The sequence below is a fragment of the Carettochelys insculpta genome, chromosome 5, assembly GCF_033958435.1.
Source record: "Carettochelys insculpta isolate YL-2023 chromosome 5, ASM3395843v1, whole genome shotgun sequence".
In the NCBI taxonomy this organism is placed as follows: Eukaryota; Metazoa; Chordata; order Testudines; family Carettochelyidae; genus Carettochelys; species Carettochelys insculpta.
Genome location: NC_134141.1, coordinates 81754576 through 81778841, shown reverse-complemented (window position 1 = coordinate 81778841; position 24266 = coordinate 81754576). Strand labels below are relative to the sequence as shown.

The following is a 24266-nucleotide window of genomic DNA, read 5'->3' as shown; positions in this document are numbered from 1 at the left end:
GGAACTGCCTCTGTTGAGAAGGGACTCCAAGATGAGAAGGAAGAGGAACAGAGAAATCTGTACAAGAGCGGAGGATGAAGGAGTTCAACAAACAATTAGAGGCAGAGTTCAACTAAGCTGTTTTTGTTCAGTTACTTTTCCTTGTTTTATCTTCCTTTTTCCTTTCACTGTATTTTGGTTTTGGTTTTGTTTTTTGTCAGTCATTACCCAAATAGTAATTATTGTACCTATAACGAACTGTTAAAAAGGGAAAATTCACTTCAAATAAAATATAAAGAGGCTACATACTTGTGTTTTCAGTCTCTCTGTCCCAAGCACAAGAATGTAGATCATAATGCCATACAAACTGGACAGCAAAATCAAAACTACAATCCTAACTTGATATCCTAGTTCATGTATGATCATGTCACCATGGCTTATGGTGTTTAGATAATTCTTTTATATTTTGTTGGCCTGAATCTCATTTACATGAAGGACGGGTTTATACTAAAAAGTTCTACTGGCATAGCACTTTTGATTAGGGGCATGGCTTTTTGCCAACCTAGGTTTTCCACTAAAAGCCTAGTTGCTGCAGCCAGGAAACCGGCACAAGCTATATTGGTATACACACTTGTGTACCAATATAATTGCATCTACCCTACAAGAGGTTTTGCCAGTTTAACTATACCAGGAAAGTACAACCAGCAAACCCTTTGAACGTAGATGAGCCGTAACTCAGCTTTACCTCTCTGGCAGTGGAAAAGGACTTTAAAGTGGGAATTAAAGGCCCTGTAAGTCAGCCTTCAAGTTATTAAAACTGCTTGATCGGAAGATCCTCACACATGTAAGAAGGATGATAGATGAGCACAGATCTATAGAAAGACTACTTTGGAAGACTCATCTTTGAGAGGATTACATAGTCTCCTCCAGTTTTAAAGAGAATAAAACTGTAAATTGTGCTTGCTAAAATTGACACCAGATTTGCCTACGATGTGTATGTAGTTAGTATTGCTAGCAAAATGGAGAGCCCAAATTCATGAGCATAAATAAAATTTTCAACACAAAAAATAGCAAGTGGTACAAATATCTAGGCACTGTAGTAAAGCCAACATATGTTTAAACACATTTTTGTTGGTTGCATATGCAGAATTGGTTGCTACCAAAAAGACTGTCAGGATTAAAGAGAAAGAGGTGCCCAGGTATTCAAAAGTCAACTAAGATCCCATTGAACAGAGAAGCCACCAAGGAGACAAGTGAATGAAAGAATCATAGTGTAGAGAGATGAGCATAACCCAAATATTCTTCAGATTGGCCATTGTCTACACGAGCCAAAAACCGCATGGCCATTTTGAAGTTTACTAATGAAGCGCTGAAATGCATATTCAGCGCCTCATTAGCATGCGGGCGGCTGCGGCACTTCGAAATTGACACGGCTCGCCGCCGCGCAGCTTGTCCAGATGGGGCTCCTTTTCGAAAGGACCCTGCCTACTTCGAAGTCCCCGTATTCCTATCTGCTCATAGGAATAAGGGGACTTTGAAGTAGCCGGGGTCCTTTTGAAAAGGAGCCCCATCTGGACGAGCTGCGGGGCGGCGAGCCGTGTCAATTTCGAAGTGCCGCGGCTGCCTGCATGCTAATGAGGCGCTGAATATGCATTTCAGCGCTTCATTAGTAAACTTCAAAATGGCCATTTGCACGGCCATTTCGACGTTTTTGGCTAATGTAGACATAGCCATTAAGACGTAAGGCCAAAATAGCTTTGATAAACCAAAAAAAAACCAAAAAAAAAAAAAACCAAAATTGGAGTCCTGAATTACTAAAAGTGATAACAAGCAATGGACAATCCATTTTACGGAGATATTTCAGAATTAATTTCATTTGCATTTGAGATCATTCTTGTTTGAGGAAAATGCATGAACTCCTACTAAAAGGCCTCGGAGAAAGAGTTTCTATATAAGAAGGCATAAACATGTTAGGAGTGGGAGGAAGGCTGAACCCAGATGTTCAAGCTTACTGCTCTTGAAATGCAGATCTAGAAAGACAAGACTTAAAATGGGTACTTATCGGCAATGTTCCCTGTGAGCTGTGCATTTGTGTGGCCTCTCAGGAGAGATTCAAATGCTGCCCAGCATAAAACAGCTAGGTTTTATTTCTACAGGTGGTACATATTTGCACATACTTCATTGTACATAAAAATTATTTTGCACATGAATGTAAAATCTGAATATGGATGGAAAAGATTAGAGGGAATATTGTTTATTGGTGATATGCAGGCATCATTCACAGACAAGTATGAGGAAGAGTGCTTCTTCCAAATATTATGTAAAAAATCTAGGCTGCGTCTACACATGCCCCTTCTTCGAGGAAGAATGGGCTTCCGGAAGCAGGTTTTCCTTCTGGAAGACCCCCTCAGGCCACGCACCTATACATCGACTTTAGAATTTGGAAGAGATCCTCTGTACTTCCAATCACATGACCATATGCTAATGGGGCATAGGAAATTTACATCCACGCCTCATTAGCATCTTCCGGGCTGCTCATTACCATGCCCCTGCCAGAAGAAGGGGCACATGTAGATGCAGCCCTAGAGTGGGGAGTTTAGTAGCTGGAGAAAGATCTTCAGAAAAATACATTAATTTTGCTTTTACCACAGACTATGAATACCTAACTGCATTGTGGGGCTAATTTTCACTCCTAAATAATATAAACAATAAGGCTGGCATTTTTAAAACAAGCTTTAACCAATTGCTTGGTCTGCTGAAAATCCTAGATTTAGACCATAATGTACATTAATTGTCAAATAAATTTAAGATTTCTGAATGTTTTAGAGTTATACGGACATATAGTATGTAAGCCCTTTCATTTCAATTACAGTTGTACCATTCAAAATAAATCAAATCAATCTTAGCCTTAAAATTTTGTAAATAAAATAAAATTTCTTCATTATTTGCAACTTTGTTAAATTTCAACCCAGAATAATATCCTTAAAAATGGTATTAGAAGGAAACGTGTTGACATATTTAAACTTTAAGGTAGTTATGATAAAAAGGGGTCTAGAACAGTGTTTCTTAAACTTTTTGAGACCAGGGAACACCAAACAATATTTTTCATATGGAACACCAATGAACGTTTTCTTGAAAAAAAAGTTGTCTTACCAAAAGACAAACAAACAAACAATCAGCAACATATATAGCAAAAACAAAATGAAGTAATTTAATCAGGTATCATAGCAATGAAGAAGAAACATTGTATCTGGGTTTACTAGCAGAAAATATGTACCATCAGGGTATGATATCAAAGAAGTGTCAGACACTTGTGGCACACCCTTGAATTGTTCACGGAACACCAGCGTTCTGAGAAACAGGGTTTAAGAAATACTGCTCTAGAATACCATATGTATGTGTTTTCTAAATACAGGCTAAGTCTACACTGCCACTTTACTGTGCTGCAACTTTCTGGCTCAAAGGTGTGAAAAAATACACCCTCTTCTCACAAGCACAGCAAGTTGCTGTGCTGTAAAGCACCAGTGTAAATGAAGCTACTGGGAGATATGCTCCTAGGGCTGTGCAAAAGCCCTCATGGAAGTGGTTTACATGGAGTGCTGAGAGACCTCTCTCCCAGTGCCCCTGCCATGGCCACACTCAGGTGGCATTGCTACGGGGGCTGAAGTTTACTCTTTCAAATGTAAACAGAGCCTTACACGCATATTTATGCAAGGTACCTGTGGTCCTAATGGAACCATCCCTCTTGGAGGAGTCATCCTCTGCATTGGCCCACCCATGTTTGGATGCCCTGAGAAAAAAGTTACATAACTTTAATAACTGTGGAACCTGAACACATCTTCTAAATTATTGACAAATTATTGCTTCAGCCTTCAAAAAGAATTCATACCGCGACAGTGGATTTTAAATCAAGAGGTGCTGGATAGTTTGGGATCACACAGAACCCATCTAAAAGGGAAAAAAGGTTCATATTCTCAACAGACATTTCAAATCTAGTAAACAGGCACTCTACCTTGTTGTCGTGTTGGGTCCATTCCGCTCGGCAATAATGGTTGACTCCCTGGCACACCTCCAAGCGCCTATTGATATTCAAAACATAGTAGGAGAAGATATGGCACAAACTGTATTTTAAACAGATAATTCAGGTACATTTGTTTTTAATTTTAAAATTCTTTCTCTGACCCAAGTACAAAACAAAATAGTTTGTTTGCTCAAAACATAGGGCAAGGTCTTACAACTGGATCTGCATAGACAAACCCTTGTGCCCACATGGAGTTCCACTGTCTTAAACAGTTAAATGTGAATGCAGTAAACCCTTGAAATACGTGGCTTCAAGTTGTGAGTAATTCACTTTAATGTGAGACTATTCAGTTTCCCAGGTCCTGCAAGCGACTGGGAGCTGGGAACCAAGTGGTAGTCTGGTTCCTGGCTCCCCACCCCAACTTGCAGGAAAATTTGAGTTACATAGGGGTTGCAGGAACGCAACCCCCGCGCGACTTGGGATTTTACTGTATTCTTCATTTTTATTTTTACCTAATTATCTTTTGTTTATTACTAATTTTCTCATATTGTGCACCCCACCTGGTTATGGAGTATGGATCAAGGTCATTTCTTGATTCTGGGGACAGTTTTTTCTAACTTTTGACATCCTATAATTTTAACAACATGCCCCATCCCTGGGTCAAGTCCCTCGGGACTATTCACTAAGGTCTATTAGCTATTAAACAAAGCTCTGTTAACTATCCACGAACAAAAGTTGAAACCACTTGTCAGAACAAAGGGAGTATTCCAGCAGCATGGACACGGGGGCAAGAAGGAGTGGAGGGAGGGATGGAAGGAGAGAACTGGCAGCATCCTTTTACCAGCTGTGATAAGGTAAGGCTGTGGGGGGTGGGGGGTGAGAACAAGAGGGAAAAGCAGGGCAGGTAAACAAGCAGAGTGTGAGCACCTATTGGAGGCTGGGGGAGGAAGCAGCCCTGGGCCAACTGGGGCCAGCTGATCCCACTTAAGCCTGCTTTTAAAAGAACCCTTTGCCCAGTGGGCAGGGGGGAGAGAGGAGACTGATAGAAGAGGTGATAGAGGAGAAAAGAAAGTGAGAGGGGAGAAGCAAAAGGAGTTTTTCCTAGAGGCACCAGAGGAGGAGAGGAGTGTTCAGCTGCAAGGGGCTAAGGCCCCTGCCCAGGAGGCCCTGAGATTTGGTGTAAGGCCAGGCAGACTGATCACACAGGAGGAGCCAATCCAGGAAGGGGGACGTGCTGCTGCTGCTGCTGCTACCTGGAGGAAGTATGGGGCGGAGGAACTGTCTGGGGAAGTGGTCCAGGGAAGAGCTGTGGTGTTCATGATGAGGGGAGCCCTTCCCCACCATGAGCAGCCACAGAGGGTCTCTGGGCTGGACCTGCGTTCCCCCCAGACCACCATCTCCCCCTGCCCCATCTCAAGAAGGGCAATGGTATCCTGGCTGTGGAGTTAGTAGACTAAACAGAGGCCTGGAGCCCAGGAGTGAGGCCAGCCTTGCCACATAGCATATACGTATGCTACTCAAAAGAGCGCCAGAGCTGGTTCCCTATGGATACCACTGAGGACTAAACTTTTGGCACCAGTGCATGTAGTGAGCACACACACACCTCACATAGAATGGGGACGATGAACCACTTGAAGAATGTCCTGTTATGTCCCAGTTGGCCCAAATGTAGCATACTATTTTTCAACTCACAAGTTATCTGTCTTTTGAGTTTGTTGTAAGATAGTTTAAAATTAATTTCTCTAGCCTTTTGCACTGTCTGTGGTACAGTTACCTTACAAAAATCTGCAAATTCCCAAATCTTTGAATTGGGAATGGTGTTTCAAAAGTTTTAAAAAATTAACGTATTCATAACAAAAATGTTTATGCAGAGTAAGTAAATCTGGTGTTATAAGAAGCATCTGATCAGTTAACACTGATACTGATTACTAAAGGAACTTCTCAGATTATTTTGACTGCAAAGGAAGATTATATAAGGCTGTGATTGTTTTACGTGTGTGTGAAGAGAGAGAGAGTCAGAAAAGTCAATGCTCATGCTATTCCCTTTTGATTGTGTGTTACAATAGTATTTCATTATATGCTTCACGGAACATATGAAATTTCATCTGGTATCATTTTAGTCAATGGGAGCATTCTCATTTACAATAAACTCCCTCTTATCTGGCATTTGTTTTACTGGAACTCTCAGTTAACCAGCATCACCTCCTGCCGGCTCCACCCTGGGTTCTCCTGGCTGGGGCTGTTCCTGGACTCAGGGCTGCAGATGCTGGCTCTCAGCCCCTGGGCTGCCAGGGTTCTCCTGGTGGAGCTCTACTACCTGGCCTTGGGGCTGCCGGCAGAGCTCCCTCCCTGGCAGAGTTTCCCTATGCCCCAGAGCTGCTGGCTTTCTCCTACCCCGGCTGGCTCCCAGCCCTGGGCTACAGGCAGAGCCCTGCACTCCAGCGTTCCCCTGCACTGGCCAGCTCCAAGTCCTGACTGCTGGCATCCCTTTGTGCCAGCCTGCTACGTTCCCCTGAGTCCAGGCCCACCAGCTCCCAGTCCCTTACTGGCTGGCTGCTGGTGTTCCCCCAGGCCCCCTGGCTCCCAGTCCCGCTCCCCGTCCTGCCAGCAGAACCCCCAGCCCCAGCCAGCTCCCAGCCTCAGGGCTGCTGGCTGACCTTCGTGCCCTGGCAGAATTACCCCAGCCCCGGGGCTTCCAGAGTTCCCAGAGCCTGGCACACTGGCTGCCTCCTTGGGGCTGGAGCTGCTGGCAGAAAGTGAGAATAAGGTTCTAAGTGTAAGACACCAAGGCTGGAGATGTGACTCATGCAATATTTGGAATATGTGTGGTTACATGAAGAAGTGCAACTTTCTTCCACTGTGCCATAGTACATCACTGCTGAGCAGTATGTCACACGTTCCTGTGTGATGAAGTATTACAGTACCCTGTTACAATGCATGTGCTCGAGGGAAGAGTTACTGCTACTGTGGGAATTTTAACTATGATGTCACTGACTTGTGTGTAATCAAAATTTCAGCTTTAAAATTGCATTACAATAGCCTGTCACTTTTGTGTACTGCTTATGTTATCTTTAACTTAATGATAGGCAATGTTGTCAAAACTGGTAGTACATGAATGTTGCATAATGTAAATGAACTGCAATGGCTGTAATTCACTGAGACTGTATTACAGCTCTAAACTAAAAACATTGTAATATGCAGACAAAATAGCTTCTGAAATTAAAATAGCAGGTTGACAGTAGTTTTTATAGTAGTCACCCAACCCAGATTTTACTTGCAAGTATTTAAACAAGTTAGAAATATATACATATAAAAAAGTGAAAGTCAAACACTGAAATGTCTTAATCAGGAACTTATTTTGTACTGAATTAGAGTATACCTATAAAAATGTTTAAAGCAGTAACTTTGCCCTGACAGCAGTCTGTTCTATGTACAGATCGGAAAGCAGTTAATAAACTTTAATTAAGCTACCCATATCAATACATATCACCATATACTTTTAGAGCTGGGCAAAAAGGGGCAGACAAAGGTTATGTAAATTAGAAGCTGCAAAAGTTAGTAGTTGATTAAATGGAACTCAGCAGCAGTGCTGGAAAAACTACCTAGAAAGTTACTTAAGTAAACGTGCAGCTGCTTTCACTTTTGGATATTTGAGTACAACTTAGATGTGACGTGTGTACTTTTACTCAAGTAGTTTTCCAGAGGGGCACCAGTAACTTGTACTTACGTACTCCCCTTCCCCAAAGCAGCTGCACTTTTTATGGGGTACTTTTCCTTCTGCACAGGAGTTCCCTGTATTAACCACTATACTATATTCCCTAAGACAGTGGTTTTCAAACTACGGTCTGCAGACCTACAGGGTCTAGGATTTCCAAAGGGGTCCACACCTCCATTTGAATTTTTTTAGGAGTTCACGAATGAAAAAAAGTTAAAAGCCAGAGCCCATAAATGTGTGTCCTTGAGATAAGGCTCATTACCTGATTGGGTATTCTTAAAGGTGGCCTTGGACCTCCAGGGTATCGAGGAGACATAAAAGGCTGTGGAAAAAAGGAACATCACCAAAGAATTCAAGTTAGTTCAGAAATGTTTTATGCAGTTACCATATGTATAGTTCTTGTGATCCTCAAATCTCAGGATCTCTTCTTACACATTTTGACAACAGTATTTAGTACATTATTCTGCAACACTTAGCAGAACTATATATAATAGTTTAAAACTATTTTGAAGATTAGTATCAAGCTGAATTTTTTTGAAAATTTTAATACAGCAATTGCATAAGCAGAATATGAACAACTCTATGCACAGCACAAGTAAAATGGTAAGCTATTAAGATCACGTGATCAAAAATAGAAGTGTTTGACTGACTAAAAGGAAAGTTAAAAAGCCTGGAATAAGAAAAAAAAAAGCCCTTGAAAGAGCACAGGGTAACTAAATAGTAAAATAACACAAAATGTCAAGAACTTTATCTTGACAGTTTCATTTTTTTTAAAACACAAGGGACTGGAGTTCAGGTTTGGTTCACATATGTAGGTCTGCCAATTTATCTTAACTACATTATTTAAATACTGAGCTTGGCCCATATTTCTCATGTAGTGCAACCCTCCCTTCCTATACACTGGACTACCTACTCCATCCAACAGGACCTGAGTCATCATCCTTTGGTGTTAGTTAAGTGAGCAGTGGAACTCAGCTGACACTGTAGTACATAGGACACATACTCTTTAAGACAGCTGACAAGCAAACCAGTTAGCAATTAATATATGAAAATTAACTCCTTAAATTGTACCCAGAAGTAAACAGGAAGCTACTGCAAACATCAGAAAATAGATTTCACATTCCTTATGGAGCTTATCCCCCACCACCTGAAAGGCAAGGGAAAGAACCTAAATTAGTCACGCTCTGCCACCAGGGGGATGATTAATTAACTGCCTTCTTGCCAGTTGAGATGAAGTTATGCATTACAGGTAGACTAAAGGAGCTCAGCTGGGAAAAGACTGTAGAGGAGACAAGTCTTTCTGGCAGAGAAAAGCCCCGGGATATGGTTTAGCAGACAGGAGCCGTGTCTACACGTGCACGCTACTTCAAAGTAGCAGCACTAACTTCGAAATAGCGCCCGTCACGGCTACACGCGCCGGGCGCTATTTCAAAGTTAACTTCGACGTTAGGCGGCGAGACGTCGAAGTCGCTAACCCCATGAGGGGATAGGAATAGCGCCCTACTTCGACGTTCAACGTCGAAGTAGGGACCGTGTAGTCATTGCGCATCCTGCAACTTCGAAATAGCGGGGTCCGCCATGGCGGCCATCAGCTGAGGGGTTGAGAGATGCTCTCTCTCCAGCCCCTGTGGGGCTCTATGGTCACCGTGGGCAGCAGCCCTTAGCCCAGGGCTTCTGGCTGCTGCTGCGGCAGCTGGGGATCCATGCTGCAGGCACAGGGTCTGCAACCAGTTGTCGGCTCTCTGGATCTTGTGTTGTTTAGTGCAACTGTGTCTGGGAGGGGCCCTTTAAGGGAGTGGCTTGCTGTTGAGTCCGCCCTGTGATGCTGTCTGCAGCTGTGCCTGGCACCCTTATTTCGATGTGTGCTACTTTGGCATGTAGACGTTCCCTCGCAGCGCCTATTTCGATGTGGTGCTGCGCAACGTCGAAGTTGAACATCGACGTTGCCAGCCCTGGAGGACGTGTAGATGTTACTCATCGAAATAGCCTATTTCGATGTTGGCTTCACGTGTAGACGTAGCCAGGAAGTAACAGAGGAAGAACATTATGGGAGTAGGCTAGGTTCCTGCAGGAGAAGCCTGAGGTCAGAGTCAACAAAGGAACTGAAGTAGAGTATGAAAGGAGAGGATGGGGTTATAAGTTTTAAGATTAATTTGGATTTGTCCACGTTCCTATGGAAGTGGCTTAGACTTTTATATGACTTGGCTGGAGGACCAACCCACAGAACATCTTCATGAGTCAGGAGACGCCAAAGGCTCAGAAAGGCCATCACAGGGATGAAGGAGAGCCCAGTAGGGAGTGCCACAACGATCCCATGCAACACTGTGGCCAAAGATGAGTGTGAGTGCTATTAGAACTCCACAGCTGTGTCTACACTAGCCTGTTCTTTCAGAAGAGCAGGCCCCACTTTGAAGTAGCGCATGGCACGTCTACACACACCGCATGCTCTTTTGAGGATGAAATTGATGTTAGGCGCTGCAGGAATCAAAACTGCTCTTCCAAATAGAAAACAAAGAGGCTGCTCTTTTGACGTCTTTTTTTTTTTTTTCTTCAAAAAAGGAAGCGTGTAAATGCTCTGCGTCCCACTTTTTCAAAAGAGCGGGGTCTGCCATGGCGGCAGTCAGCTGTTAGGCGGAGACGTGCTGCCTTGCCCCTGCGGGGCTCTATAGTCTGTGCATGCAGCGTGCAGTGGCTCTTAAAGCCTCACGGACCAGGAAACCCCGTTACAGGAAGCTGAGAGTGTGCAGGCAGTAGCTTCTACATGTGCTGCCCCTGCACACCTCAGTGTGATCCTCAGCAGCCCCCAGAGAGTGATGGCCAACAGCCAGGCAAGTGAGGAGCCCCAGGGCCCCCTCTCCAAGCGCACCCAGGGATCCCAAGGGTCGAGCTGGGGAGGAAGAAGCATGGCCCCCTCCTGGACTGAGCACAAGCTACAGGACCTACTGGGGCAAAGAGGTACTCCAGGTCATGGGGAGCAAGTGTTGGAATGTGGCTACCTTTGTGAAGCTGGCCGAGCGCCTGACTACTCGGGTCACCCTGCCCGCATTCCTGACCAGATCAGGACTAAGGTGAAGGAGCACTTGCAGGGTTATGCCCAGGCTTGGGACTCGGCCAGCCGGTTGCGGGACCGCCCCCGCTTCCTGCCCCTATTACAGGGAGCTTAGCTGCATCCTGGGCCTCCGGGACACCTCCTCTCTGCCGGCCCTCCTGGACATCTCGGCCGAGGAGCCCTGGTGGGGAGAGGAGCAGGAGCTGGGATTGGCAGCCCGCCCCACACCACCAGTGCTGGACACGGAGCCAGCCTCAGCCAGGGACTGGTTCAGTGAAGTTGGGGAGCTGGTCGTAGACCTCCCCTCCCACACCTCCAGCCGAGGTGCAGGGGAGGACTGTGCAAAGGGGCTGCCCACAGGGCCACCACACCCATGGACAGGGGCTGGGGTGTGAGCCACGGGGCAGGGGTCCATACTCATGGGTCCTGTTCCTCTCTTTCTCGTTTCCGCACCAGCAACATTTGAGGGCCAGGAGAGCCCCATCCGTGGTACCGGACAGACCCCCGGAGGTGAGGGACAGTAACTGCCTGGAGCCTCCACCAGCACCAGGATGGGCCCGGTCACAGCGGAGCCAGAGGCAGCCAGTGGAGGACCCTGACCTCGCTGCCTCCATCTGGTGCCAGGTGGAGCTTTGAGGCCATCTGGCGCTGGGCAGCCCAGCAGGAGTTCCTGGCCAACTTCTGGGATGGTGCAGCCACCTACTAGGAGCTCCTGCCCCCTCCCACTGCCCCTCCCCGCTGCCCCCCTGCTGTGGCCCCACTCACCACCCCCTGGGAGACGACCTCATTGGCCTGATCCGCCAGCCTGAGGCTGATCCCCGTCCCTACCTCCCCGTACTCCCCGCCCCCTCCTAGCCCCGCCTGGGACCCTGGACGATGCGGGGTGTGAGACCAAGGGCTGGTGCAGGTTGCACCCCTTCACCCCTGCCCCAGAGTGATGGCCCACTGGGTGGAACACCTAAGTTCCCCCTCCCCTCTGTAAATAGTTAGCACCTCACTACTGTAAATAGTTAGATGTTCTGTTATGTTTAGCAATAAGTATTATGCACACAGTTTTTGCATTTACCAATACACTGGTTTATTTTTCAAAAACCCCTGTGTGCTGTGTGCTCAGTGGGGGGGAGTATGTGGGAGGTCGGGGGAGGTGTGCGGGAGGCTCACTGGGGGTGGGGCTGGGGCAATGCTCACAAGGGCCCCGATCAAAGTAATGGCGCAGAGCCTCCCGGATGCGGATCCTGTCCTGGAGGGCCTGGTGGCTAGGGGTGGTGGCTGGCTGGGAGTAGCTCATGCTGACCTCATCCGCCCAGCTGTGCACAAAGGCCTCCCCATTGCTTTCTACAATATTGTGGAACATGCGGCAGGAGCCCACAATCTGGGAGACATTGATGATGCCCATGTCTAGGCAGGCAAGGAGACAGTGCCACCACCCCTTCAAGTGGCCACCACCCCTTCAAGTGCCAGCCCCTTCACCCCTGGCAGGTGTGGTTGAGTTCACCGTTGAAGTGCTCCTGGCTGGGAGCGGGGTGGCCTGTATAGGGCTGCATGAGCCAGGACTGGAGTGAGTATGTGGCATCAGCCACCAGGCAGAGGAGCACGGTGGTGTCCCCCCATGGGATCTCCCTCTGGGGAATATAGGTCCCTGCCTCCAGCCGGCAACACTGGCCTGAGTTCCAGAAGACCTGTGCATCATGGATGCAGCCAGGCCAGCCCATGCATATGTCCTGGAACTGGCCCTGGCTGTCCACCATGGCCTGCAGGACCACGGAATAGTAGCCCTTCCTGTTTATGAACCGTTGTCTGCTGCACTTCAGGATGCGGATAGGTATGTGGGTCCTGGGCCTCAAAGATATTTGGGAACCCCCGTGCAGCGAAGCCCATGATGGCTGTGCCCAGGTCCCCCATGCGGACAATTCTGGATAAGCACAGCATTTAGAGTGCAAACCATCTGCAGTGTGGGGGGTGGGGAGAACACAGGCACCCGTGAGGGTGTGCAGAGTGTGCCCAGCCCTCCTCAGCCCCCCCGGCCCTCCCATTCCTGGTGGGTGCATGCGCAGGCCTCCTTATCTCCAACACAATGGCCCCATCTGTGGCCTTGCCCACACCAAATTGGTGTCCCACGGAGCAGTAGCTGTCTGGAGTGGCCAACTTCCAGACAGCTATCGCCACCCGCTTCTTCACAGGGAGGATGCGCCACATCCAGGTGTCCTGGTGTCTCAGGGCTGGGGACAGCCACTGTCAGAGCTCCAGGAAGGTCTGCTGCCTCATCCGGAAATTCCAGACCCACCGGTCTTCATCACACTCCCCCATGATCAGTTGCTCCCACCACTGCGAGTTGATGGGATAGCTCCAGAGACGTCAGAGTGCCCAGGGGGAGAGTCTGGAGGACCCCATGGTCTGGGGTGGCCCCTTCTGCCCCTTGGGGGAGGGGCCTGCCAAGAGCTGCAGGGCAGCCACCAATGCTGCAGCCAGCAGGGCACCCACTCCGCTGCTGGCAACCAGAAGGGTGTCGAGCTGCTGCTGCTCTATGTCTGCTCCTGAGGTCACTGTGTCTACAGGGCTTGTGGCAGCTCTGCAGGACGAGGGTGTCGGGGAGAGGCCCTTTAAAGGAGTGGCTTGCTGCATCTCTGGAAGGGCTTGGCCACCCTGTGAGCCCATCCTCAGCATTTCTTGACCCTTTTTTTTTCCCAAAAGAGGCCATTGATGAGTGTAGATGCTCTCTTATGATGTTCTGGATGGCCCCTTTCGACATGGCATGTGGCCCTGTCAACGGTGCTCATTGACGGTGCCAGCCCCGGCCCGTGTGTAGACGCTCCCCTTCGAAAGGGTGTCTTTCGACAATGCTCTTATGAAAGGCGCCCTTTCGAAAGAGTGCTCTAGTGTAGACGTAGCTCTCATGTTTATATTTTCAAACACAACACCCACTGAAATCTTCACCAGCTGTAATATTCAAACTGTCGCAAAATACAACCGTAGGCTCTCAGTTATTCCAAGCAAAAGTCAGAAAGCAGGGATCATAGTAGTGAAGTCTAGATCTGAAAGGAAAGGGAACAAAGGCCTACCTAGAAAGATGATTAAAGGGTGATACACACAACTAATAACACCCGTAATTCAAGATGCAGCTGAAAAACCTAAAGCACCCTTCAAATTGTGAATATCTGAATAAAGAGAAAATGATCCCTGGAATAATCAGGGCAAAGCCTTCCCTTTCACTCGCCTTTCGCCCAGGCTTTCTCATACCAACAGAGTGGAAATTCTGTAGAACAAAACCAGGACTGGAAGTGTAGGACTTACTGAACTCACTGAAATGGCTGGAGCAATTGATTGTACAGTGGCTTTTGTACTATGCAGGTGGACAAAGCAAAAGACCCCATTATAGTGACTGCAGGTTTTCAAAAAAAAAAGAGCCTGCATTGAAAAATCCTAACTGGGGTGCACGAAAAAAACCCCACTATTTTTCTGTTAAAGACATTCACGATAAAGAAGATTTCAACAGCTGGTAGGGGAGCAAAAGATACATTCTGTTATTTAAAAAAAAGTCTTCAAAACTCCATTCTTCTCATTCAAAAGCCCAGGAAACACAAACTGAAAAGGAGAGAACATGTGCCTATTAGGAAAGCCTTTGAAAAAGCATATGTTGAAACATCAGCACTTTTCCTGGTTGTAGCATGGTTCAGACAGTCAGGAAAAGTGATAATGATTCAGCATGACTGCTGGACAAGTTACAAAACTCGGATTCCACAAACAATATCCAACAGGATGCAGATGACATAGAGACTCCAGCATCTTTAACTGCCTATTGTTACTACCAGCTATTTTTGTTCTGTTTGCTGTTAAGCTTAAGCCTGCTTGATTTTGAAATGAAAATGTTCAAGATTTTCTTGTACCTAGCAACCAGGGTTCAGGTTAATTCTTACAGATATTATCCAGCTACTGGCATGGCTCTGAAGAAACCTCTTCTGTTTAAATCAACATCCTTTCTGAATAGTAGGATTACAGTTTGTTTACTTTGAGTGAGGTTAAATAGTTGGATACTGTTGTTACCTTTTTACTCATGTTTTTATACTTAATGAAACAAAAATGTGCAAACTGCAAAATTTGTAATATTCACGTACCTAAATAAAAAATTCCTGATTTTCAGGAACAATGGTACAGGAGGGATAGCTCAGTGGTTTCAGCATTGGCCTGCTAAATGCAGGGTAATAAGCTCAATCCCTGAGAAAGCCATTCAGGGGCTAGGTCAAACAGATTTAAAAAAAAAAATCTGTTAGGGATGGTGCTTGGTCTTTCCAAAAGAGCAGAGGACCAAACTCAATGACCTTCCAGCTCTATGAGATGTGTATCTCCTTATCAGATTATTAGACAACCCTAATGAGAACTACAAGCTCAGTATCTTTGAAAATCAAGCCACTGTTAAGGACCCACATTTAAATTAAGGGACCTCACAGTAAGTATCTGCATTTGAAGACTATGGTCAGAGAACCCAGTACAGAACTACATGATTTTGCTTGGTTTTGAAAAGGCACCTCCCTGTGTAATTTCTGGATTCCTTCTTTCTGCTCTAGGGATACTGCACAAAGCAGTTGAACACAGGACTTTTATTTCTATCAACCTTAGTAACTTGTGAACATTACAATTCCTGGAAATGGGACTTGTTTAACCATGAAGATTTTAAAGTAAATTTAATCTTCTACATGTGAGCATTGGTGTCTATGCATGCAGTAGCCGATGGGCAGGCTACTCTGTATGGTTCAATTTAAGATAAAAATTACCTCAAAGAAGGGAAAAACAGTGAAAGAAAGGAAAACTTACCACAAAAGGAAAAGGTAAATATACACAGTCAGATTCACTCTAGATTCTACTTTAACTTATGGCAGCATAGACCTGGCAGCAGTAAGTACAAGGACATTTCAGCAAAACAGTACGAATTCTTTGGCCTTCATTCCAAAGGATGTGGAGGAGATTCCCACATCAGAGCCAGTCTTCTTCGGAACAAGTCAGAAGTATTGTCGCACATCGATGGGTCACTAGTAGAGGTTTTAGAACAAACCGATAAACACAACAGTAAGGAGCTGCCAGGACCAGATGGCTTTCATCCAAGTGTTTGACGGAACTCAAGGATGAAATTGCAGGATTACTAACTGCAGTATATAATCTATCACTGAAAGGAGCCTCTGTACTATATGACTGGACTGTATCACCAATTTTTAAAAGGGTTATGAAAGGCAATCCTGGCACTTACAGACCAGTGAGCCTAATTTCAGTACCAAGCACACTGGCTGAAGCTGAAGTGAAGACAAATGATCAGATACACAGATGAACGTGATTTGTTGGATAGTAACAGAGAGGGAGACGTGTTCGTCTTTGAAATGCTACGACTGCTGTTTTGTTTTGTTAGAATACAGACTAACAAAATTATTTTTGTTAAGCTTTCAAGTGCTACTTGACTGCTGTTTTGTTATGATTTGCTGGAGAAGAATCAACATGTCTTTTGAGAAAGGAAATCATGCCTCACCAATCAATAAGAGTTCTTTAAGGATGTCAAAAACGTGCATATAAGGGAGAGGCAGACAATATAATTGTATTTGTATTTTTAGATAACTTCTAATAAATCCTTTACCAAAGGTTCTTAAGCAAATAACTGAATAACAGGGAAGTCCCTCTCATGGATGAGTAACTGATTCAAAGAAACTAAGGGTAGAAATAAATAGTTTTCAAATTCAGACAAACAGCGGGGACCCCAACTGTTCAATGTACTCATTGATTTATCTGGAAAGGAGAGAAATCAATGAAGTGGCAAAGTTTGCAGATGATGCAAAATTATTCAATATAGGTAAATCTAAAGATGACTTTAAAGAATTACATGGGGTTTTATAAAACTGGGTAACAAAACATCAGAGGAAACTCAACACTGAAGTGTAAAATAATACAGATTGGGAAAAGTATCCCAATTACACATATACAATGATAGATTCTAAATTAGCTGTAACCACTCAAGGAAGAGATAATCAAACCTTCAGCTCAATGTGCAGCAGCAGTCACAAAGGCAAACAGTGTTAGGAATGGGATAGAAAGTAAGACAAAAAATATAATGCCACTATATAAATCCATAGCATGCCCACACTTAGAATACTGTGTCCAGTTCTGGTCAACCCATCTCAAAAAGGACATAGTCGAACTGTAAAAGATTCAGAGAAGGGCAGCAAAGATGATCAAGGGTACAGAATGCCTTCCATATGAGAAACTAAAAAGATCAAGACTATTCAGTTTACAAAAGGAATGAGTAAGGGGCAGGAGGTATAATAGAGATCTCTAAAATCGTGAATGTTGTGGAAAATAAAATGTGATTTTTCCCTTTCCTATAGGGGTCACTTGGTGAAATGAATAGGGAGACAGGGGTGGTCCAGGCTGGGCCAGAAGGCTGGGGCAAGATATGGGATGCTAGGAGTGCATACTCTTAGTTACAGCCTGGGGTGAAGGGCTTGGGGTACAGCAGAAGAGAGCTCCAGGCTGTGGCCCAGTGGTTTGGAGTGTGGGGCGGGGGGGATCAGCCTGGCCCACTGACAGATGGGGAGCAAAGGGGTAAATGCTCAGGACCCAATACAATTTAAAATGGCTTAGATGACCCAGGCCCTTTTAAATTGCTTGGACAGGTGTGGAGGTAGAACCCCCTACTTTGGGGAGGCAACTCCCCACTCCGCCTCCATTTCTTTCTGCCTGTGCCTTCACTCAAAGGCCAGAACCACAGCCCCCAACCCTCTGAGAGAAGATGGGAAAAGGTGAGGTGATGGGTGAAAGAAGGTGAGGGTAGGGAGTCTGGCTGCTTCACTTTGCACAGGTGTTAATGGCTTAGAAGGGAAAGAATTCTTTTTACAGCGTAATTCTTTAGGAATTTTGTAGCAATCTGAAACTGATCAATTTTTTTTTATATATATCCCGTTTTACTTTATTTGGTGTGTGGAAAATCAAAAACTGGAAAAACTTTACCATAGATCCTGTTTATATGACTTTTCAATTAGAGTTGGATTTCCAGATAATTGACCTCCATCAAGATTTTAGCATTTGTTTGGGGAGGGGGATTTGAACCATGAAGCTGAAGCCCTTATCTTAACCTGTCCTTGCCCTGGAAATGAGGGAGCTAGCTAGGCCAGTACTGCGAATGCGGGGAGAGTATCAAAGAGGTGGCCATGTTAGTCTGTATCCTCACAAAACAAAAAAGCCATCCTGTAGCATCTTAAAGGCTAACAATATTATTTATTAGGTTATCATCTTTTGTGAGACAGACCCACTTTTTGGAAGGGGTGGCCCACGGGCACGAACTGGGAAACAAACCAGCACCTTCTGACTTGGGCATCTCTGGGGTGGAGAGGGGAAGGTGGGCCTAGTGCTTAGATGGGAAGTCAAGTCACTGTTTGGAAGAGATAAACCCATGATGGGGGATTTAAGTGGGAGACGGTGGGTGCAGCATAAGGGCAAGGGGTGAGGATTTCCAAGCCTTTCAGTGCTGTACCTCTCATGGCAACTTGTAAGTTACAAGCTCTGAAAATCCTGTTTACAGAGTGGGGTATTAGAATGTAGGTCTGTTGTGTACAGACTGGTGGCAGGTTGGAAGGTCTGGCAATGGGCTTGACATAGTCTGTAGAGCTACTAGAAAGGGTCTTGTGCTGTACTGAATACACTGAGATATTGAAAGGTGTCAGGTATGGAATAATATGTTGTTTTGCTTTGAAAACTAAGGGTTTATCTGCTGTAAATCCACTGACTCCAGTGAAATTAGATGGAAAAATGCAAAAGTATCCAAGGGCTTACACTGTTGCAGAACCCAGCCCCAGGGTTTCTCCCCACTTCCCAGCCTGGCTCCTGCCCTCCAGCACACACACCCAGCCCCGATTTCCAGCAGCTCACTCACATACTCCAGCCCTCCCCCACATGCCCCCAGCCTCCTGCACCTCTCTCTCTCTCATACTGCCAGCCCACACTCTGAACCCCTCATTTCTGTCCTTAGCCTTGGTCCTCACCTCCCTGCACTCCAACCGTCTGCCACAGGCCAGAGTCCCCTCCTGCACCTGAACCCCCTGCACTCCCAGCTGGAGCCCTCATCCCCTCCTGTACCTCAGTCCCCTGTCCTAGCAGGATGACAGCACCTGAGGATGGAGGAAAGCAAGCAATGGACGGATGGAGATATGGAGCAAGTGGGGAGGGGGTCAGAGAACGGGTAGGGAAAGTGAGAGGCTGTGGGGCCAGTGCATGATTTTGGAAGGACCGGTGGGGGGCAGCACTCATGCACACTGGGATGCCACTAGCTCCTCTTCTCATTCCCCTATCAGGTAGTTAGGAGAAAGGATATGGCTTTTGTGAATGCCTAATACTCCTGGCAGGTGAGGGGAGGGGACAGAGGAGTAATTCACGATCCGTGTACTTTCCTCTCCCTCTCTGACAGGTAAGGGAACAGGAAGAAGAGCGTGGCTGTTGCCCACCTGCCTTCCCAAAATGGTCCCCTTGCCTTGGGGTAGGATGGGTTTTTCTGTGTGTGTCCTTTGAGAGTTGCCAACCCTAAGCAGCACTGAAAAGTTGCAAGTATGTTTTAATATACCACTTTCAGGCCCCTATGCATTACAGTATGATTACTAGTTTTTTTTTAATCTGTCACTGGTATGAGCTAAGTGCTTTCATTTAGAATGCTCCATAAGAATGGAATAAGACATAAAAAAGTGTCAAATTAATTGACTAGAGTTAGTTTACAATTCACATATTTTCGCTTGTTTGGTTTCCTCTCTGTTCTCCATCAACAATCACTGTCATTGCAGTGTATAAGACACTTTTGATTAACACATTTTAGTGCTAACCAAGACTAAACTAATTTAGCTCTCCAAATGCCACACTTGTGCTGGCACATTCTGCTGATGAGCATAAATGTGTAGCTTATCTTATAAAACTCATCCTATGATTAATGCTTAATAAAAAAGCATTCCCAATATTTAAACAACAATCAAACGCTAGAAACGTCTACACTATTTTTGGCAAAAGTCTTTGAGAGCTGTTCTTTGGGTTAAGATACATAGCCACAAATTCTACAAATGCAAATCAAGTAAAGCACACACTAAGAAGCTTGTATGTAAAACTGCTTGTACCAGAGTCTCTGCATGTATAAGGGAGAGAACCTTTCTTGATGCTCGCCTACTCTGGAGACTAAGTTTCTGTTTTATAAACATGAAAACACCTGTATGCTTCCTATCAAATCCCCCACAAAAATTATTTGAGAGTCTGTTTATATTTATTTTGAGCTATCTGACATGACCTCCCACCCTAGAAGTTTAAATATGGCAACAGTCAGAGAAGGTGGATCAAATTAGTTAAGAGGGCAGAGTGCAACGTTTAGACAATTAAAAATCAGAATCTAACGACTATCACTCTCTTCTCCAGACTTCAGCGTGTCTACCTCTTCAATTCAAGACTAATATTCAGAAAAAATAATTTTTCAGTTAAGGTCAATGCTTTATCCTCAAACAATTACTGCGGTCTAGTCCACAGTAAAAAATAAATCACTGTAGTGCAATGAACACACATGTAGGAATCGGCATAGAAAAAAGCTGATTCACATGCAGTGCTTTTCTAGGATCTCACAGACGGGATGTACAGTAAACCCTCCATTTAATGGACTAGTGGGTGGCGGGGGGAAGGGTATCCATTAATGCTGAAAGTCCGTTATATCTGAATGGTTACACTGTATGATGATGCACTGACCTTCCCAGCCCATCACTCACTCCTGTCCCCTGACCCCGCCCCCAGCTTCCCTTCCCTTCCCCACTCTTATCCCATTCTTCCCCTCACACCTCCATCTCCCTCTCCCAGTCACCAGGAGAGGAGTTGAATGCCAACCTGGTACCTTCCACTCCTATAGCTCTCAGTGCCGCCTCTCCTCCAGCCCCCAGCTCTGAGCCATCTGGACGAAGGTAGAGTGTGGCTGCCCCCTGCCTGCCAGCGGGCAGCAGCCTCCGACACCATGGCTGCTGCTCAGCGCCACTGCAGGCAGTGGCGGCCATGCACGGACATGCTCCACACACACAGGTCTAGGGGAGGAGAGCTTCTGTGCCCTGCCACAGGCCCACCCACCACCAACTCCTCTGGCCCCGGTGTTGCAGCCGCTGTGGTGGCCCCTCCAGCCCTGGCGGTCCCAGCCACTCCAGCGGCTCCTCCAGCCCCAGTGGCAGTTCTGGTGCGTCACCGGCATTTATTTGGGGGTGGGGGGATGAGGGGGGGCTGGCAGACTGCTTTTGTTATTTACAAAGTCCATTATATCAGGGTCCGTTACATTGAGAGTTCACTGTTTCGCTGCTACTGAGGTGATTTCACCAGGTATTTCAGAAGGCAGTACTTATTTCAGTAACAGATGAGCTATTGGAATGGTACTGTTGTCAAATATGTATCCCTTTGCAGCAAATATTATGATTGTTGTTTCTCACTCAAGAAGATCCAACAAGTGGGAGAGGAAGAGGCTGAACTATGTTAATGATAATCGATGGAGATGTCTTAAGCTGTACAATTTAAAAAGTATGTAATTTTAAATTTATATTTTAAATAAATTGCATAGCTGTGATTTTAATTTTGAGTGAAAATATTACACAAAATAGAACAAATGTTTTCAAACGTAATTTGAATTGGAACTAATAAGGTCAGGAAGGATCACCTGAACTTTTTTTTTTTTTTACTCAAGACTCTAAAATTCAGACATTTTGGCTCTGTCAACAGTACAGCGATCTTTCAAAAGAAGTCCTTCCAGAAGATCTCTTCTGAAAGAACTGCTTTTGAAAGATCGCATCCGCACTTAAAAAAGTGGATCAAAAGAGTGATCTGCTCTTTTGAAACAGAGCATCCGAGCATCCACACAGTCCCCTTTCCTTCGAAAGAACAGGCTGGGGATAAAAAATCAGCCCCCATGAGAACTGCTCTTTCGAAAAAAGGGCCTGCACAGCGACTACACACATTTTCTTTCAAAAGATGCTCTCGCAAGGAGGTGCTCGTCCCGAAAAGGGAAAGGAAGAGCGATTTTGAAAGGAGCACTGCTTTCTTTTGATTTTTTTGTGTGCAGACGCTCCACAGGACCTTTTGACACAGCCCCCTTCTTTCAAAAAATCTTTCCAAAGAACTTGCTGGTGTAGATGCAGCCGTTGAAAATAAACATTGAGAATAAGAACACATTTCCCTACTGAACAGCTGAACTATGCATTTCTAAGAGAAATACTCGAAAGTGCCTCAGACAACTATCAGGTAAGAATAGCTATTACGTATATTATAAATCAAAAAGCAATATCTTCATCAATAGAATTTTGGTATAAGAAACTCATCTCTTAGGCCCAATGGGAAGTATAGAGGTAAATTTATGCCAAGGAAAGGATTCACCCCTGAAGAAAAAGATATCATTTATAAATTACAAAACATTGGCAAAAAACAACCCACAACCAACCACAGAAAAAAACCAACCCAAGCACTCTTCAGAATACACTGTAATGCCACTTTTGGCATATAGTCCCTATAAGGCTTGTGCATCCCAGAGGGTATTTTTTTCTCTGCATAACAGCAAAAAGCTCTGACTAGGTAAAGATTTAATACAAGACTTATTTTAAATTCTCTTCCTCAATAGATATTTATAAGACATTTGTCATTTAAGTGCCTTCTCTTCCTCCAATACTCTTCCAAAAGCAGTGGGTTTGTGTTCAATTGTATTTGCAGTGGAGGGAGCGTGGGCACAAAGCTTATTTACCTTCTCAAGTTGAGCAGTTTTAATTGGTTTTAATAGTTGTGCACAGTAAAATCATTACTGTAACTGCAGGATAGCCTTATAAAAGCCAGCAAACACCTTCATCTTTTTAAAAATTAACTTTATTTCTGATGGGTAGAGAGAGAGAGAGAGAAAAAGAGAGGAACACACACACACAAAGCATACAAACATACGCCCACCCTATATACAGAGCATTTGAGATTCTGTTATCCTCTATGTATGGACTAGAGATGGGTTTCATTTATATTTTCATACTTTAAAATATTTTAATAATAATAAAGTTACAGAAGCAATGATACGAAGGTCCTGTTTCTGTGAAAAATTGCGTGTGCATGTGCATAGATTTACACATGTGAGTAGTCATAATGGGGTTAAGTCTTTGCAGAATTGGAGCAATAACATCTATAAATAACTACAAAAATTCCCAAGATATATGATGTACAACAATATTTTAATAAAAGTATTAATTATAGAGGGGAAAAATAAAGTCTCTCTCAAAATCCATTTTCATATTTTCACAAGTTTTCTAGGCTTGCTAAAGCTTCCCCAACACTTTGGCTGTGTGAAAAAGGCATGCAAATGAGGGAAAATGAAAATGCAAATGAGGTGCAGATTTACATATCAAGTGTCTGATTTGCATATTATTTGGAAATAGCTTATTTTGAAAGAGGCAAAGCAGCATAGACATGGCTCTTTCGAAAGTAAACCCCGTCTTTGAAAGAGCCCTTCTTCCCCTCTTTTTTTTTTTATGGGAAGTAGGTTCTTTCAAAGATGGCATTTACTTTCAAAAGAGCCACACCTATACTGCTTTTCTTCTTTTAAAAGAAGCTCTTTTGAAATAAGAATATGCAAATGAGGCACCAGATATTTAAACCTGCACCTCATTTGCATTTTTGATTTCCCTCGTTTGCATACCTCTTTTGAAAGAGGAATGCAAGTGTACATGCAGCCTTTGTGTGTGCTATATTCAAGAATTTCGTGACTGACCTCTGTTGAAAATTTTGAGGCATAAAGGCCCTTTGAAGTAGCGTGGGCACTTCCAAGTGCCCACAGCTACATGCATACCGGCAATTCGAAGTTTGACACTTCTAAGTTGCCGCAGGGGAAAATTAGCCTAATGAAGTGTTGCATATTCACTGCAGCACTTTATTTGTAATCTCCCATTGCCCTATTTAACATGCCCCCTTTGAAGTTGGGAGCAAGTGTAGACCCAGCCTTAGCATGTAGAAATAGTATGACTACATCTATGGAAACCAAGAAACACACCCTAGCTCACAGTGGAGACATGGTGTAAGGGCGTACCAGCAAAAAATTTTTTATTCTCTTAAATAAATACGATGCCACTCTATAACTCTATATCAACTGATGTTTCAGTGGCAACACAGATGGGGAATCTGAGATTTCCACTATTCATGGTTGAAAAGTATGTAACAGATGATTGGTTCCACCTTTACCTGTGGCAAAGAGGACAATCTATGCAGACTCTACAAAGAGGAAAAAAGAGTTATGTCAATTACCCCTCATAAACTGTTTTCTCTGAGTAGCATTTTTACTTGTCAGGAAGGATAAACAGGCAGGCAATACTGTGAGAGTCAAAAGTGACTAAACCAGGACACTGACATCACTAAATGTTTTTGGGGGGGTGGAACTGGAGGGCAACAGGGATGGTGTTAAACAAAGGCAACTAACTAGAAAAACAGAAAACTACATGGAGGTTAGCAGGTAG

General features: G+C 44.7%; 1 protein-coding gene across 2 annotated transcripts in view; it reads right to left on the bottom strand.

Annotated features, from left to right (window-relative positions):
• Positions 1 to 24266, bottom strand: part of SSBP2 (single stranded DNA binding protein 2) — a 276155-nt gene that overhangs the window by 53061 nt on the left and 198828 nt on the right. For both annotated transcript variants that reach the window (XM_074995386.1, XM_074995387.1), the window contains 3 exons: positions 7978 to 8037; positions 3992 to 4058; positions 3699 to 3769 (listed from right to left, as the gene is read on the bottom strand). In XM_074995386.1, the coding sequence (XP_074851487.1) occupies positions 3699 to 3769; positions 3992 to 4058; positions 7978 to 8037 (198 nt within the window). The remainder of the gene's footprint in view (positions 1 to 3698; positions 3770 to 3991; positions 4059 to 7977; positions 8038 to 24266) is intronic.